General features: G+C 51.2%; 1 protein-coding gene across 1 annotated transcript in view; it reads right to left on the reverse strand.

Moving 5' to 3' along the window:
* Positions 1 to 18,900, reverse strand: part of KCNK5 (potassium two pore domain channel subfamily K member 5) — a 54,664-nt gene extending 35,764 nt beyond the window's left edge. Inside the window, exon 1 of the mRNA XM_029047005.2 lies at positions 18,568 to 18,900. Within this exon, the coding sequence (XP_028902838.1) occupies positions 18,568 to 18,753 (186 nt within the window). The 5' untranslated portion in view covers positions 18,754 to 18,900. The remainder of the gene's footprint in view (positions 1 to 18,567) is intronic.
* Positions 18,901 to 19,198: the final 298 nt, after the last annotated feature.

Genomic DNA, 19,198 nt, shown 5'->3' on the forward strand with positions numbered 1-19,198 from the left:
GTTTGGGGCAAGCAGTCTGGTCTTGCCAGCTTGGCCCAGTGAGTCGTGGGGAAACCGTAACTAAGCTTCCACCCAGAAAACAGAACCCTGCCCTGCGTAGAGCTCCGGGTGCCCGCTGGCTCCTATGATGTAACTTGGCCCATTCCGAAGTTTACAACCGAATGAATGGCTTTGCGGACAGGGAAACTTGAGATAGAGAGGTTGGGTGATATACCCAAGGTCAGGTGCATATACCCAAGGTCAGGTGTCCCCCGTGGGATGGGGACTTTGGACTGTTTATCTTGTATCTACCTCAGTGCTTAGTATGATGCTTGATGATGATAATGGTATTTAAGAGCTTACCATGTGTTCCAGCGTTGGGATAGATATTAATTAAATGGGTTGGACACAGTCCCTGTCCCACATGGGGTTCACGTTCTTAGGAGGAGGGAGAACAGGTAATGAATGAAGCCCCCTTTTACAGTTGAGGAAACTGAGGCACGGAGAAGGGACACAGCAGGCAAATGGTAGAGCCAGCATTAGGATCCAGCTCCTCTGATTCTCGGGTCTGTCGTCTCTCACTAGACTATGCTGCTTCTCATAACAGATGACGCTTGGTACATAGTAAGCATTAAACAAACCTCACAGTTATCATCATTTAGGGGCAGAGATGGACCGGATCCAAGCCTGACGGCTGCCATTGAACTCTCAAAAGCAACAGAGTTCCTGCTAAAGATCTGAGAAACAGTGTGGTCTAGTGGAGAAAACATGGCCCCGGGAGCCAAAAAGACCTGGATTCTAATCCCTGATCTCTAACTTTGCTATGTGGCCTCGGGCAGGTCACTTCACTTCCCTGTGCCTCAGTCACCTCGTCTGTAAAATGGGGATTAAGACAAAGCCCCACGTAGGACAGGGACCGGGTCCAACCTGATTAGCTTGTGTACAGTGCCTGGAGAGCATAGGTGCTTAATACCCTCCCCCCTCACCCCACCAAAAAGGAATCTGTCAAGAGCTGGGAATTGGTGCCCCATGAGAGAGGTGAGGATGTGGCCCAGGCCAAGAAAAAGGGTAAGTCAGAACTCTCAGTGCTTACTATGTACCAAGCATCAGCTGTTACGAGAAGCAGCATAGTCTAGTGGAGAGATCACAGACCTAGGAATCCGAGGAGCTGGGTTCTAATGCTGGCTCTGCCACTTGCTGTGTCACCTCTCCGTGCCTCAGTTTCCTCACCTGTAAAAGGGGGATTCAATACCTGTTCTTCCTCCTAAGACCGAGAGTCCATGTAGGACAGAGACCCATTTAATCTGTATCTACCCCAAAGTTTAGAACTCTAAACCGCTTTTCTGACCTCCCGTGGGGCACTGAAGGAGGCTCTTACGTTTCAGAGCTCTCCACAAAACTCCCCAAAGCCTCCACTGGAGGTTCTCTGGAAGGGTCAAAACTGCTCTCTTGGGTTTCTTAGCCCCCATCTCACTTTCCCATCCTTTCTCTCCTCTGCCCCTGCCAGAACTGATGCAGGGATCACCCCCAACTCTACCCCCACCCCCTGAATAGGTGGAGAAAATGACGTGCCCAAGATTCCGCAGTAGGACGAAGGCGGGGCTGAACTCTTCCTCGTCTACTCTGCTAGACCCTGCTTCACCCAAGAATATCCTCACTGGAGGGCAGCTTGTGCCGGAGAAACTGACCCAGTCGCGCTCTGGAGGAAGGATTCCGGAACCAGCAGATCCCAGCTGCGACTCTAGCCGGGGCGATACCTGTACGGATGCCGTCTGCTGCAAAGCAGTGTTCCCCCAACACTCACAACACCCCGCTTCTCCTTTTCTGCGGGGGGACATTTGCATGGGGCAGCCAGATGGCCCTGTCGGACTTGGGCAAAACCCACAAACCGCAGCCCTGTACACCAGCAGGGTTTGTACAACTCTTTTACTGGATGATGCAATTTGAGCCGCACCTGGTTCGGAAGGTTCTACCCACTCCCTTGCCTTCTTTCTCCCTAGGAACTGCACACACCCTAACTCCTCCACAGGGCCCGACCTCTGAATATTTCTGATCAGAAATAATAAATAGTGGGATTCGTTCAAGGCTTACTATGAGCCAAGCGCCATACTAAGCCACTGAGGTAGACATAAGTTCAGGAAGGACACAGTCCCTGTACTACACGGGGCTCCCGGTGTATATGGGAGGGAGAAAAGGTATCAAGTCCCCATTTTACAGATGAGAAAACTGAGACCCAGAGAAGCAGCACGCCCAAAGTCACACAGCAGGCTAGCGGCGGAGCCAGGATTAGAACCCAGGTCCTCCAATTCCCACTGCCCCACAGGCGTGCCTCACTTTCGTCTCCCAAGACAGAAAAAACTCATCAGTTTCCAAAATCTAAACCATTTCCAGAGGCTCCTGGGGGCCCAGAATGTTGTGGAAAAAGCCAACCCCCACCAAGGGTTACTTGACATCTATTTCTAGTGGGGCTGCGGTTTGGAGGAGCGATACAGCTTCAGTCTTCAGGATGCCAATTTATATCAAGGGGTTCTGCTCACCAGGGCTCCGACTGGAAATCCCCTGCCAGGATAGGGCAGCGACTCTTTCAGATAAGGGAGTGGAAAGTCCATCAGACCGACCAACTGGAGTGAGAGAGAAGGGAGTTCAGTTTTACTATACCGCTCTCTCGAGCATCAAGTTGGTGCGCTTCTAGGCAGGGCTGGGATTAGAACCCAGGACCTTCTGACTCCCAGGCCCGTGCTCTATCCACCAAGCCACACTATTTTACTCTCCTAAGTGCTTAGAACAGCGCTCTGCACATAATAAGTGCTCCATAAATATGACTGAATGAATGCAGTGGGCAACAGACAGTTCCTGGAGGCGGGGAGCTGATCCTCTGGCCTTGCCCCCTTTCCTCGCTAGCTTCTGCCCCATTTGCCGGCTAAACTAATAATAATAATGGTGTCTGCTGAGCTCTTGCCTTGTGTCAAGCACTGTACCGAGTGCTGAGGTAGATACAAGATAATCAGGTTCCACATGGGGCTCAAAGTTTAAGTAGGAGGGAGAACAAATACCGAATTCCCATTCGTGAGCCAAAGACAAGTTAGTGACTGCCCTAGGTCACACGGCAGACAAATGCCAGAGTGGGGGGTAGAACCCACGTCTTGTCTGACACCCAGGTGAACTGGGAGGATGGCTCAGACACAACATGGAGAATTTAGGAGATTGAACGTGACCGCATTTGGCTTCTTCAGGCGGTCATCTAAGAGTGTCCTTACAAAAGTTTCCTTACAAAAGCCTTTGCCTCTCCAGTTATCCACGCGAGCTTCGGTTGGGACCTCCGGTATTCCGTCGGACTGCGCCCCAGGCTGGGGGAGTGTGAAGGGCAGAGGGGTCCCGGGGACCCCCCGGGGGGCTGAGGCAGGGGAAAGAAAGCCAGGGGGAGGCGGAACCAAGAAGGGGCTCAGTCACAACGGACGCCCATTGGCCTCATGGCCGTGGGAGGGGGCTGAACAGCAAAGGGAGAAGTGGGAGTAGGAAAGAGAAGTGGCATCCCTAGCCAAATAACACCCTGGTAAACTGCCTGATCTGTGGGTGTCTGATCTGACTGCCTTAGTGCCGAGAGCCTTATCCCCCAACCGCACTCCAGTTGGTGGTTGGAAGCCCTTCTGCTTCTTCCTCCGGTGTGTTCTGACCGCCCCACTCACCCTGCTCAAAATAAAACTCTCCAAAAGGGGAAGCCATCACTCAGTTTTACTTCCCCTCTGCGCTAAGGAGCCATCTCCCGTCCACTGCAGAACTACCGGTCCCCAGGGCGTGCCCGGCCCAATCTGAGAGGCAGAGGAGCCATGGCGGGGGATCCTGACCTTCCATCTGGGACCCAAAAATCCCTACTGAGGGGTCGGAGGTCTAGAAGCAGAACCGACAGGAGGAATTCATTCGTTAATTCAATTTCATTTATTAAATAAAATAAATACTGTGTGCAGGGCACTGTACTGAGCGTGCCTGGGAAGCAACAATACAACAACAGTGACAACCCCTGTCCACAATGAACTCACAGTCTAGAGGGAGGGAGGGAGACATCAATACAAATAAATAAAATTACAGATATAGACTGAAGTTCTGTGGGGCTGGAGGTGGGGGGAAAAGAGCGAAGGGAACAAGTCTGGGTGATGCAGAAGGGAGGGGGAGTTGAGGACAAGTGGGGCTTAGTCTGGGAAGGCCTCCTGGAGGAGATGGGCCTTCAATAAGGCTTTGAAATGGGGGAGAGAAATTGTCCCTTGGATCTGAGGAGGGAGGGCATTGCAGGCCAGAGGCAAGATGTGGGGCGGGGCTCGGTGGTGAGACAGGCAACATCGACGGGTGACATCTCATCTAGGAGGGAGTCAGAGAGAATGAGGATCCAGCTTTCTGGAATTTCCAAACAGTTAATGGAGAACGGTATGTGGAAAGCAGCAACAGGCAGCTCACCATTTCTGGTCTCCTCTGGGCCTGGGGTTCCGAGGGCAGAGAGCAGAGGGCAAAGCCAGGTTACCAGCTTTACCATTAGGGTGGCTTCGGTCAAAAAGCATTTTCCCTACGCCTTCCCAAATGCAAGCAGCTGTGTTTGCTCCAAACCACAAGAAGCAGCATGGTCTAGTGGAAAGAGCCCGTGCCCGCGAGCCAGAGACCCTGTGTTCTAATCCCCGCTCTGCCAAACTGTTTGCTGGGTGACTTGGGGCAAGTCACTTAACTTCTTTGTGCCCCAGTTTTCCTGCTCTCCCTATTTAGACTGTGAGGTCCATGTCTAATTAACTCGGGTCTACCTCAGCGTTTAGAACAGTGTTCAACACATAGTAAGCACTTACATACCAGAAAAAACAACAGCGACAACAAAAAAGAGACCAGACTCCCAGAAGTCAGTGTGAGCTGAGACTTAGTTGATTATGGGTCACCTTCACCTAAACTGTACACTGCAGGAGGATAAACTCTGGACTAAGTTCATTGTGGGCAGGGAAATGTGTCTGTTATATTGTTATACTGTACTCTCTCTTAGTACAAGCTCAAAAAATGCCACCGATCGACCGACCCTGCTGCCCGGCACTCGCAAAGATCACTGAGTGGAGGCAGGCTAATCAGCCACACTTCCAAGCAGTCTAATCAGGAGGGCTGCCAGGAATTCTATCAGGCAGGGAAAGGCCTAGATTTTCCGTTTGTAGGAGAGGGTGGCTTCGTTCCTGGAGGCTTCCAGATCACCTCGTGGAGGTAGAAGTGGCTCTCCAGATCACTTTCCCGTCCCTGTTCCCTCATGGAAGGCTGTAAGGCCTCAGAGAGCAGAGGCGCTGAGCCATGTGGGATTGGAGCTTCATGTCACCCAAAGGGCTCCATCCAAACCTACCCATGCTTAGACCAGAAACCATCCTTTCCACACCAGCCCAGCTACCCAGACGTAGCCGGAGAAGCAGCGTGGTCTACCTGAAATCATATCAATATTTGTTTGCTTGCAGGGCACTGAACTAAGCATTTGGGATGTACAATGTAACGGAACTGGTAGCCACTTTCCCTGCCCATAAGGAGCTTAGTCTACAGGGAGAGAAAGACATTAATATAAATTAAGATATGTATATAAGTGCTGTGGGTGAATAAAAGGTGAAAAGAGCATGGACCTGGGAGTCAAGGACCTGGATTCTAATCCTGGCTCTGCCACTTGTCTGCTGGGCAAACCACTTAACTTCCCTATCTGTAAAAGGGGGATTAAGACCACGGGGCATGTGTGTTGTCTACCCCAGTGTTTAATACGGTACTTGGCACATAGTAAGCCCTTAAATAAAATTAAGGAAAAAAAAAAGGGAAGACAGAAAAGCAGGGGACTACTCCGTCTCCTCATCCACAGGATATGCCCCACTGCTCCTAGCAAATGTATTTTAACAGCCTAGGCAAAGCAGTCGCTTCCTAGTGCTCAGAGAGGAGAGCATCCAGACCAAACTATCAGCCACTCACCAGATTAGGTAGACGGAAACATGAAAAAACCCCACAACTTCTCTAAAGAGATAGGGCTCCTGATATTTCCCGGACGTGTTCGGCAGAGAGGAGCCGTCACTCCCAAAGGAACCTGAGCCGGGGCCGAGTTACAGCCAACGTTGGGAGAGAAGGAAGGCGGCTGACTGAGGTCACAGGATTCCTCTGGCAAGGGAGGGAAGGGTTAAACCAGCCCCAGGGTGAGGCCTGGACCAGACACATCAGTCAAGCTGAGGCCCAGGGAGAGGAAGACACAGTAAAGCCTCTGTTTGCAGTCGAATTTGGTTCCTGGACACTTCTGCCACTGGGAAAGTGCCTTGGGAGGGAAATGTTAATGGGAAACTTTACAACCCAGGAACCGTGCAGAGGGTTTGAGTCTAAGCTGCAATGAAGCCTGATCTGGTGGCCGTCCAGTCGACCAGGTCGGGATGTGGAAGACACCCCTTACCCTGCACCAAGACCAGCTTTAAGGCCTCAGAGAAGGCTCTTTCTGGGAAGGAATTTCGTGCGAACTCTCCCTCGGGCATCCTCCAAGGTCAAGCTCCAGGACGGAAGGACTGTGAGGCAGCATCGTTGCACAGGACAGCAGCAGTCCCCAATCAATCGGGGGACTTACTGCGTGCTTAGAGTGCACAGAGCACTGTGCTAAGTGCTGGGGAGAGGACACTGCAATAGTTAGTAGACAGAAGCCTCTTTACGGCTAGTAGCTTCCATCCCCAGGTCACAAAAAGGAATAACAGCAGGCTAAATTAATCAGAGTCCATCCCGTCTTTAGACTTTTCCATCAGCAGGCCTATTAATACTACTATCAATATTAAGTTGTATTAGTTAAGCACTTATTATGTGCCAAGAATTCTACTAGGTGCTGGAGCAGATACAAGATAACCACACCAGGCAGCCCCTGCCTCATTCAGGGCTCGCTGTAATCAATCGACGGTATTCTTTGAGAGCTTAGAGTGTGCAGAGCGACCTGTACTAAGCGACCGGGAGAAGGCACCGTAACGAGAGTTGGTAGACGTGTTCCCTGCTCCCAAGAAGCTTACAGTCTAGAGGGAAAGAGGAGGGAGAACAGCCAGCTAATCCCCATTTTACAGAGGAGGAAACTGAGGCCTAGAGAAGTCACTCACAAGGAGTCTCATTTTTTTCCCTGTTGCAGCAGCTGACCTTGGCTATTTGCAGTGAGGAGGAAGGGCAGGAGAGAAAGCCTGTCCACGGACTTCAAAAGAGAAATAAAATATTTTTTTGAGGTTCCACTTTGAAGATTTTGCTTCTTTCAAACCCTCTCCCCCGACCCCTTTACATTACATTTACATTTATTTAATCTATCAACAGTATTTTGAGAGTGATCAGATAGTCATTTAGAAAAATAATCCTCTTTGGTAAATAAAACCCATCATCCTGTTTTCAAACCGAGAACCAACAAAGTTCATCCCATAAACTGGGCTCCTGGCATGAGAGTTTTTTGGACTTTGGTGTTAGATTCCAATGACCATCTGTCAGGGACAAATCAGCTAATTTTCACCCCTGGATTTCTACAGCTACTTTCTCAGGAGTGAACCAACCTCCACAGATCTCATTATCACCACCGCAACCATCCAAAGCAGGGAAAAAGACGGAGGAGAGGGAAACAACCTCCCTTTCACAAAGGGGGGGGGAGACAAGGCAGGGCAGTGGTCTCCTACAAAGATTGGGCCTCAAGCCCAGGTCTTCTGAAATCCAAGTCCCTTGCTATCAGCGAGGCCTCTTTCGCTAACAGAAATGATGAACACCAGTTGTAACCCCTTCCTGCTGATTCTTAAAAGGTTTTGCTAACTTCTGTGAATAGCAAAGGCGATCAGTCAGTTGTTTGTGGTTTAATAAAATAAAAATTGCAACACACTGCAGTCTGAATGGGCGGGAGATAACCTGGCGTCTCAACAACCAGTGGAGAGGGGGTGGTGCTATTTTGCCGCCTTTGAAAAACCAGAAAAAAAATGAGATCGGAAAAGTGACAACCAATATCCTAAACCTTTCCTTCTCCTGGGGAAATGTTTCTGACCCTGCCTCCCGGAGGACGACGTCTGAGAGGAAAAACAGCAAGGGGTTCAAAGGTTGCGGTTCCCAGACTTGAAAGCTGTTTCATCTAGAGTATGAAAGTAGTCAGAGAGGCCAGGAATCACTAGGCAGCTCTGGTCTCTACTCCCGCAAAGGAAGGGGAGCCCACAGGGATTTTCCCAGAAGTCCTCCTTCCTCTTCACACCACCCCCTGCCCCAACAGGACCACTACCAACACACACAAACACACAAACACAAACACATAAACAGACGCACACATATCTACAGCAAGCATGTGCGCGAATTCATTTCTGCTTCAAGCAGGAAGTGGCCCCATAAAGTGGGTGGGAAAGCACAAACACACACACACACACATCTATCTACACACATGCGAGCGCGCAGGCAAATTGGTTTCTGCTCGAGCAGGAAGTGGTCCCGTAGAGTGGGCAGGAAAGCAGGGGGCAAAATCTTGAAGGCTGAAGCACCTTCTAATGGAAAGACCCTGCATCTGGAAGCTGTTCTAGACACCCCCCACCGTCCTTCATCACTCTACGATGACCAGATGTGTGATCTCGGCTTGCCTCTTACCCTCTCTACGACTCAGTTTCCCCAGCTCTAAAACGGCCAGATGGGAAAGACTCGTGAAATTACTGGCGTCAAAGGACCTTGGGAGACAAACTAATAAACCTCCGTTCTGATTATAAGGATGCAGGTCCACGTGGTAGCCCACTCTGCCACTCTTCTTCCCTCTCCCAGGGAGGAGAAGCACCACACCAGCTCTCACCAGCCCCACCCCCATAACAGGAAAAGGAAGTGGCAAGAACAGGAGCTCTGCAATTTGACTTTCCATTTTCCTGTCTTTCCCCCTTTACCAGTACCAGTGCTGCAGCAGCTCTCTCCTCCCTCGGGCACTTTCTCCCAGCATCCAACCTGTCCTCCCCCTCCCCATCCCATCCCACCCCCACCAAGGACCGGCTCTGGGCCAAGAAGATGTCGCCCGTGCCGGTCACGGCCTGAGAAAGGGGGCCGTGGCCTTCTCCCAAGTGACGTCCAGCGGACTCCCTGCGGGGGCTTCCCACATTCTTATCGATAATCTCCTCAAGGGAAGATGATTTGACAAATGTTATGTGCAAAATTAAACCTCCTGGCATTCACTCAGGGCCACTGAAGCATGGAAACGCGAAGGCGGAAGATTTTTGTTTCATTCAAGTATTGTACTGTAAATAAAACACGGAACACTGAAAGAGCTAAGAATCAAATGCATTCTACCCTGTGGGAGCTGCGTTCATTCATTCTCTCTCTCTTTCTCTCTCGCTCTCTCTCTCTCACACACACACACACATACACACTCTGTCTACACACACACACACACACACACTGTCTCTTCCTCTCTTTCTCTCCAGTTGGTTCCATGAGACAACTCAATGCTCACTTTACTCTTTGCATTCAAAGCAGTGTACCACCAGCGGGCCCCCTGTGCTCAGGCCTTTGGACACCCTGAGGTGGGAGAAAAAATGGCTGCCCACTCCCTAGGTCACAGGCACCAGACGAAGGACACTGGGTACATGAGACTGGACCCAGAACATGTCATAATGACATCACATGAAACTGTAGAAGTCCAGTCACTTCTGCTAGCACACACAACATTGCTCTGGGGGTGATGACGGGTGTGTGAGGGGGAGATCTGCTAAACTGGAAGCTCCGCGAGGACAAGCACTGTGACTACTGATTCCACTGTACTCTCCCCTGTGCCTTGCCCCCAGTAAGTGCTCCATAAATACAGCTAATTCCTGATCACCCGCCTCATTCAAGAGCCTCTCTTTTCCACCCAGGTCACCAGAAACACATCTGATTTAAGCCAAGGCCTAGTGACAGGGGTGGAAGTGGAGAAAGGCTAGGCGTGCTCGAATTTGCAACACAGTGGCCCCAATGCCACACATCCCAGGATGGCTGCCTCTCACCACCGTCTGATGCCATCCTGTGGCCTCTTCAGATTAATCAATCCATCAGTGGTCTTTAGCGAGTGCTTAGTGCTCGCAATAATGAAAACAGCACGGGCCTGGGAGTCAGAGGTCATGAGTTCTAATCCAAGCTCCGCCGCTTGTCTGCCGTGTGACCTTGGGCAAATCACTTCTCTGTGCCTCAGTCACCTCATCTGTAAAATGGGGATTGAGACTGTGAGCCCCATTGAGGTACAGGGACTGGGTCCAACTTGATTTGCTCGTACCCGCCCGAGCGCTTAGTAGAGTGCCTGGCACGTTATTATTATTAAAGGCTCGGAAGAGTACAATAAAGTTGGTAGAGACTAAGTTCCCAATTTTATTGACTGGAAGCTCCAAAATCCTATTTTCCATTTTCACAGTCCTTTCCACCACCACAACTGACAGCTTTATTAACCAAAGTGGCAGGTTTTGAATAAATATTGTTATAGGTTCTCACACCTATTTCAATTTGCCTGGGAAACATAAATCTAATTTATCTTAATTGTCTGCGGTGACTAGCTAATTTCTTCCAGGCAGCCTAACCACACTAGAAATATTCTCCTAAATCTGGCCATGGCCCAGAGCTTAGCAAAGAAAGGGCCTCTTGACAGGATCAAGGGTTTCTGGGAACGTCACGCATGTCTACCAACTCTGTTACATTGTACACTCCCAAGTGCTTAGTTCAGGGTTCTGCAATCAACGTATTTATTGAGCGCTTACTGTGCGCAGAGCACTGCACCAAGCTTTTGGAGAGTACAATACAGCAGTTGATAGACATGCTCCCTGGACACAGAAAGCACTCAGATATGATTGACTGACTGATTCTTCTAGACACATAAGGGAAAACCTCACCTTTCTCTCCTTCTCTGAACCTCACATCCTCTGTTTTGCCTGGAGATCACAATTTCTGGCTCTTTTTTTTTAAAAAAAAAATGGTATTTGTTTATTGTTCGGGAATAGATGAACAGTTTATCTGGGTGGACAGTCCTTGTCCCATATGGAGCTCAAAGTCTGAAGCGGGAGAACAGGTCCTAACTCCCCATTTTACAGATGAGGAAACCGAGGCACAAAAGTCCAAGTCCAAGGTCACTCAGCAAGCAACTGGCAGAGCCAAGATTGGAGCCCAGATCCTCTGACTCCCAGCCCAGGCTCTTTCCACTAGGCTACGTTGTTTCTATGGTCAGTTGACTTTATCCCACATTAGGGAAACTAACCTGGTCCTCAAATCTAACTTCTTCATTCATTCATTCATTCATTCATTCATTCATTCATTCAATAGCATTTATTGAGCGCTTACTATGTGCAGAGCACTGTACCAAGCGCTTGGAACGTACAAATCGGTAACAGATAGAGACAGTCCCTACCCTAACTTCTTGCTGGGGTACACTTTTAAAGACTAGACACTGTCACTTTCCCTCAAGGAACTTCTAGTGCGCAGCAACTTTCAGCAAGAGGACATGAGAATAAAGATGAGAAGTCACTTCTTCCGGTGGGGAGAGAAAAAGAAATCCTCATCATTGTCCTACTCTATGCTTTACATAAAATAAGCCCGGTGTGGACAGGGATTGTCTCTCTGTATTGCTGAATTGTACTTTCCAAGTGTTTAGTACAGTGCTCTGCACACAGTAAGCACTCAATAAATATGACTGAATGAAAAGGCACACTATGTGATTTTTCAAGGCTTTAACGGTCCCTTTAAAAAAAATAGGCTGGTAACCATTGCGAGCAGGGAACGAGTCTGCTCTCTTGTATAGTACTCTCCCAAGCGCTTAGGACAGTGCCGTGCACACAGAAAGCGCTCGATAAATATCTTCGATTGATTGAAGAGCTCCAGGAGGCTTGGGGTTAAAGGAGAAGGAGTTTTTAAAGCTCACCACCTCACGCCTACATCGAGGCTAGGAGTTAAGTTCAGAAAGGTGGATTATTAGCTGGGTCACTCGTCGAATCCAGTTCATAGCAGGATTTTTTCTTAAAAGGTTTTATTTAGCTTGGAGTGGAAAGGGCAACAATGGGAAAGGAGGGGGTGGAGGGTCAACCTTGTGTGGCCACGTCCATAATGTTCTTCAATCAGTTTTGTTCAAAGCATTGGACGCCAGCCCAAATTCTTTAAAGTCACCTGGCTACTTTAAAAAGATCTGGTGCTGTTTACAATCCCACAAGATCTCGGAATAAAAAGGCGTTTTATTTGCTCATACACCTCAAGGAAACCGGTAATTGCCCCAGCTGCCTCTCTCTCTCTCTCGCTCCATGTTTGGAAAATGACTTTTCCGACATTCATCCTTGAATTCTTTCCTTCCTTCCCCTATTGAAACTCAGTAGCTAGAGAAAAGGAAACTTAGGACTCTATAATTCCTCTCTCTCTCCTCTGCCCCCAGAAGAAAGCTTTTGTTTTGTTTGTTACAAAGCTCGTTCTCTGGGGGAATTGTTTCCTCAAGGGAAATCATAAGGTGACGCATCTGGTCAGCTTCAGAAAGACCATATTTTCCAACAGAAATTCTCCAATCGTCCCCCACAGCCAACACCGGCTGCCTTCCCCCCCCCCCCCCCCCCCCCCCCCCCCCCGATGCGACCGCTTTCTGGTTCTTCACAACTATTTCCTCCATCACCTTAGGCATTTATGAGAAACCCCCTCTCCCTTCCTACCCCTATTTCTAGCCCACAGTGTCCCCTTTTCCCCCCAAATTCTGTGTAGCAGAAGTTTAGGGAGATTGCAGGACAGGTGCCTATAACTTGTAAAACTTCTGTGCCTTGGTCCATAGAGTGGGACAGCTGGATTATTATTATTATTATTATTGTTATAAATAGCTCACTGATTTCTTACTACAACCCAGCCTGCATAAACTGCTGCTCTAATGCCCACCTACTCATCGGACCTTAGTCTCATCTCATCAGGGAGGCAACACGGCTAGGGAAGCAGCGTGGCTCAGTGGAAAGAGCACGAGCTTGGGAGTCCCGGCTCCGCCACCGGCCAGCTGTGTGACGTTGGTCAAGTCACCTAACTTGTCTGTGCCTCAGTTGCCTCATCTGTAAAATGGGGATTAAGACTGTGAGCCCCACATGGGACAACCTGACTACCTTGTGTCTCCCCCATTGCTTAGAACAGTGCTTGGCACATAGTAAGTGTTTAACAAATACCGTCATCATTATTATGACCATCTCACTGCCGACCTCTCGCCCACATCCTCCTTCTGGACTGGAACTCCCTCCACCTCATATCTGACAGACCACCGCTCTCCCACCTTCAGAACCTTATTAAAAGCCCATCTCCTCCAAGAGGCCTTCCCTGACTAAGCCTTCATTCCTTCTCCCTTCTGCCTCACTTCTGCAATTGGATCTGTACCCTTTTATCACTGTACCCCACCCTCAGTCCCACAGCACTTATGTACAAATCATTATTTACTTTAATGTGCGTCTCCCATAGGCTGTAAGCTCCTTGTGTGAAGGGAACCTGTCTGCCAACTGTTACATTGTAGCCTTTCAAGCAAATGAACTGCCTACAGTAAGCCCCCAGTAGATACCATTGATTAAGCACTTACTATATAATAATAATATTGTTGGTATTTGTTAAGCGCTTACTATAATAATAATAATAATGTTGGTATTTGTTAAGCGCTTACCATGTGCAGAGCACTCTTCTAAGCACTGGGGTAGATAGAAGGTAATCAGGTTGTCCCATGTAGGGCTCACGGTCTTCACCCCCATTTTACAGATGAGGTAACTGAGGCACAGAGAAGTTAAGGGACTTGAGCCAAGTCACATAACTGACAAGCGGCGGAGCCGGGATTAGAACTCGTGATCTCTGACTCGCAAGCCCGGGCTCTTTCCGCTGAGCTACGCTGCTTCTCATATGCCAAGCACTGTACTAAGCTCTGAGAGAGATACCAGATAATCAGATCGGGCAGATCCCACATGGGGCTCACAGTCTAAAGGGGAGGGAGAACAGGTATTAAATTCTCATTTGACAGTCTAGGAAACCGAAGCCCAGAGGTTACACGACTTGTGCAGGGTCACACGGATGAGCATGAGTCCCTCAGAATTCTTTACCCCTACCTGCAATATATTTTCATGTCCATCTGCCCCTGCAGACTGAATGTATCTTGTGGGTAGAGATCACGCCTACCGGTTCGGTTGCATTATACTTGCCCAAGCACCGAGAGAGGACTGTGAGCTCGTTGAGGGCGGGAATGTGTCTGTTGTTATTTTGTATTCTCCCAAGCACTCAGTACAGTGCTTTGCATGCAGTAAGTGCTCAATAAATATGATTGATTGAATGAATGAATGATGACTGAATCTTGGTCTTGTTCAACCTCTGTCCCCTTTACCACCAGGATCCTGGAGTCCTTGAACCACCTCAGATCCCTATCATGGGGTCTCAGTCCAGGACCCTGACCACCCTGGATTCACAGAGGCACCTATGATCGTAAGAGAGTCTCCCAAGCCCATCCCCGAATCCACTCCAGGGCTTGTGGGTGTTCACGTAGCAATAATAATTATGGTATTTGTTAAGTGCTTACTACGTGCTAGGCACTGTGCTGGGGTGGATACAAGGAAATCGGATTGGACCCAGCCCCTGTCCCACGTGGGGCTCAAATCTCAATCCCCATTTTACAGATGAGGTAACGGGGACAGTGAAGTGACGTGCCCAAGGTCACACAGCAGACAAGTGGCAAAGGTGGGCTTAGAACCCCTGACCTTCTGATTCCCAGGCCCGTGCTCTATCCACTATGCCATGTTCCTGTTGAGACCTTCACCTCTAAAACCGGAGATCTTTAGGCTTGTACTCTCTCGAGTGCTCGGTATTCTGCATACGGTAAGAGCAGCATGGCCTAGTGGATAAAGCATGGGCCTGGGAGTCAGAAGGACCTGGGTTCTAATTCCGACTCCGCCACTTATCTGCTGTGTGACCTTGGGCAAGTCACTTCCTGTTCTGAGCCTCAGTTAGTTGATCTGTAAAATGGGGGTTAAGACTGTTAACCCCATGTGGGACAGGGACTGTGTCCAACCTGATTAGCTTGTACCTACCCCAGCATTTAGTGCAGTGCCTGGCACAGAGTAAATGCTTAACAAATACCATAAAAAAAGCACTCAAATATCTTTGACTGATTGCTTTCCCTTCCCGAAACATGTCCAGGCAGGCCATCGCTGTCCACCATCAACATTATTATGTTTATAAGAACAAACACAAGCAGACTTCTCACAGGTCCATCTTTAAAATGCCCCATTTTCGTGGCGTTTTAAGGAGCGGGCGTAAATACGATTCATTTCAAGCTCATTAAAGAAAACCCCTCATTAATGCTTTTCACTGTAAAGAAAGCTGTGGTCAGTGAGTTCCTAAACCGAGCTCAGTTCCAGGATGCCAAAGTTTCAGCTCAACCAGTGGTATTTACTGGGCACTTTCTGTGAGCGGAGCACGGTACGAAGAGCTCAGGAGAGTAGAGTTGGTAGATTTTTTTAATGGCGTTTAAGTGCTTACTATGTGCCAGGCACTCTACTGAGTGCTGGGGTAGATACAAGTCGATCACGTTGGACACGGTCCCCGTCCCACATAGGGCTGACAGTCTCAATCCCCATTTTATAGATGAAGTAACGGAGGCACAGAGAAGTTAGGTGACTTAGCTAAGGTCTCGCAGCAGACAGGTGGCAGACATGATCTCTGCCATCGAGTAGCTTACCAACCAATTGTCCTCTAAGGTTCCTTGAGATCCTCTCAGAAACAAAAAACAACGGGCTGTAATTCCCTTTCTTCCCAAACGCTTTTTCGGCCTTGTCTTATTTTCACCGGGACAACCGTCCCGTTGAGGCTGAGACGGGCAGAAATCATTCGGCCCCGTTTTCGGAAGGAATTGGGGTTCGCCGACTTGCTCGGAATCCCACAAGCAGGGAGGTAACGGAACTGGATCCCCACCTCAAGCCTCTGAACTCCCAGCCCGATGGTGTCCTCACTCGGCCGTGCGGCCTACCTTCCCTCCCTCTGCCTCCTCGGCAGGAAGAACCGCACAAAGTCGAGAACGTGTGAGAGTCATCACCAACTACCCACACAACCCCTCTCCAGCTGTCATCCCGTACTGCTATTTCTGTAGTACCCTCCCAAGTGCTTAATACAGCGCTCTGCCCATAGTAAGCTCTCATCGATTGATCTCGACCACGGTCAGGGTCAGCTCAGCCGGCAGTTGCACGCATTTTTGCTCTCCACAGCCAAGGATGCCTTCTGCTCCGTTCCTGTTTATTGCCTCACGTGGAGCCCTTGAACTGTGACACCTCTCGCCCCCATTCCATACCCTGGCTCTGTCCCTGTTACACCCACTGCACAAGGTCGCCACATTATCAGACACCCCCAGATATCCGGGAACGGATCCTCCCCACCCTTTCCACTCGCTACACTCAATAATCCCTTTCCCTCTCTCTGAATGGGGTTCAGGGAAACTCCCAAACACATCCATTCTTCTCCTCACTCTCTCCACCTCGCAGTCGTTTTTATACACTCAGTAATCCCTTTCCCTGCACTGGGTTCAGGGAGACTCCCGAACACATCCACGCTGCCCTTCGATAGGTCGATCAAGTGAAATTTTTTAATTCTGTGGATCAATCAGCGGGCCACAAGCTCCAGTACAACCCAATTCGCGCCAACGGAATTAGCAGACTGGTTTACCATTATTAACCTCCCTCACCGACAAAAAAAGGAAAGCCATAAACTTAGACATCAAAAGGATACGCCGAAAGTCACTAAATGATCCATTTATAAGGGGGTCAGCTGGGTGTGGTGATGGTAAAGGAGGAGGAGGAGGAGGAATCTACCCGGTAGCTCCTTGTGGGCAGGATACCGGCCTATCAATTCTGTCGTACTTTCCCAAATGCTAATGACAGCGCCCTGCACTCGGTAACGACTCAAGAAATACCACCGATTTTACCGATGGAAGAGAAGCTTTGGGGGGAAATGTGATTTCTACCAGCACCCACAGGTCGAGAAAGTATGCAAGGCTGGAATGGAACAAATCTGTCAGCAACACGCAGGTCGGGGAGGTTCAGGGTGGGCCTCCCCCCCGCAAAATGAGGTCACCAGGGATCGGCCGGTCACAGGGGGAGATAAGAAGCCCTCCACAGGTCGAGCAAGCTGCCCCTCGGGCACAGGAAAAAGCAGATTAGGGCTATCCCGGGTCAGAATAGAAATGCAGACGACCCCGCACACGGAGAATAGAAATGCAGACTCTCCAGTAGGCCAAGCCCTCCTCCAAAGTTTTATCCGAAACCAATGGGTGGGTATTTCCTTACAGGCAGGGAACCAACTCTATTGTATTGCATCTCCCAAGCGCTTAGTACAGTGCTCTGCGCACAATAAGGGCTCCATCAACGCCATCGACCGACTGGGGGGCGGGGTGTAGCTCCCCAGGGCACAGGGAGGGAGCCCGCATAAGAAGGGACGGGGGAATGGGCGGGCCACCCCTTCCACCTCACCGGGGTTTGAGAAAATTCGGGGACCCGCGCACAAACACGCACCCTAAACAAAGAAAAAGGAGCCGCAGGCAGAGACGGCTTGGACTTCACGTTTTGTCCCCATTTCTCAAGCAGGCTGGGAAGTTATTAGGTCAGACCCGTCTCTGAGCACACGCATCGGATCTGGCGATCCAAACAAGGAGGCGGCGTTCGGTCGGGAGGGTGGGCGAGAGGGCACTAAGATCCGGGCCCGGGGACTGGGGGGATGGACGGCGGCGGACCCAGGCCCGGATCGGAGGATCCTGCGGCCCGGATCTGGGAATTCTGCGGACCCGGGTCCAGGTCTAGGATTTCTGCGGGCCCGGGTCCGGATCTGGGAATTCTGCGGACCCAAGTCCAGGTCTAGGATGTCTGCGGACCCAGGTCCGGATCTGGGACTTCTGAGGACCCAGGTCCGGATCTGGGACTCCTGAGGACCCAGGCCCGGATCTGGGAATTCTGCGGACCCGGGTCCAGGTCTAGGATTTCTGCGGGCCCGGGTCCGGATCTGGGAATTCTGCGGACCCAAGTCCAGGTCTAGGATGTCTGCGGACCCAGGTCCGGATCTGGGACTTCTGAGGACCCAGGTCCGGATCTGGGACTCCTGAGGACCCGGGTCCGGATCTGGGACTCCTGAGGACCCGGGTCCGGATCTGGGACTCCTGAGGACCCAGGTCCGGATCTGAGACTCCTGAGGACCCAGGCCCGGATCTGGGAATTCTGCACACCCGGGTCCAGGTCTGGGACTTCTGCGGACCCAGGTCCGGATCTGGGAATTCCGCGCACCCAGATCCAGGTCTAGGATGTCTGCGGACCCAGGTCCGGATCTGGGAATTCTGCGGACCCAAGTCCGGGTCTAGGACGTCTGCGGACCCAGGCCCGGATCTGGGAATTCCGCGCACCCAGGTCCGGATCTGGGACTTGTGCGGACCCAGCTCCGGGTCTTCTGGACCCAGGCCCGGATCTGGGACTTCTGCGGACCCAAGTTCAGATCTAGGACTTCTCCGGACGTAGTCTGGGACCCCGAGAATAGCCAGAACCGATGACTCAAGAGGTCTCCCGGTCGCGACCGGGGCCCCGGCGGTAGGATGGGCCCCACCTCCGCGGGCGCGGGGCCTCAGTTTACCTGCAGGATCTTGTCCAGCCCGTCGGTGCCCAGGCAGGGGAACTCCTTGAGGAGCATTTTCTTCTTGCTGATGTAGTTGTCCTTGGCCTCCTTCCAGTAGGGCTCCTCCAGGACCTCGAAGATCGCCGCCCCGATGGACAGGTAGAAGATGATGGCCGAGGTCAGCAGGGGGCCGCGGTCCACCATGGCGACCGGGGGGAGGGGGGGGGGGGCTAACGTGGCAGTCGCCCGGGGGGCGACCCCGGGCCCGCCTCTGGCGACAGCTGTTTGAATTTGGAGCTCCGCATGCGCAGTGTCCCCTCGGCCTGCCTTTGGGGAGGGGGGGAACTTTGAGGGGGGGGAGGCGGGATGGTCCTGGGGGGGGGGGGGGCCGAGCTGCCCCTGCCCCGGAGCTGCAGGGGTGCAGGAGGGAAGGCGAGACGCACGTGGTCCGGGAGGCCCGGACCCTCCGCACCGCCCCAAGCCCGCCGCCTCTTTAACTGGCCCGGCCGCGCCGCGCAACCCCGGCCCGCTGGGGAGGGGCTTGGCCGGAGGGGGTGGGGAGGGCAGAAGGGGGGGAGGGGGGCCACCCGCGGCCCCTCCTCCCACCCTCCCCGGACGCCGCCCGGCCCGGAGGGGGAAGGGAGAAAGC

The sequence above is a fragment of the Ornithorhynchus anatinus genome, chromosome 19 (assembly GCF_004115215.2).
Source record: "Ornithorhynchus anatinus isolate Pmale09 chromosome 19, mOrnAna1.pri.v4, whole genome shotgun sequence".
Lineage (NCBI taxonomy): Eukaryota > Metazoa > Chordata > Mammalia > Monotremata > Ornithorhynchidae > Ornithorhynchus > Ornithorhynchus anatinus.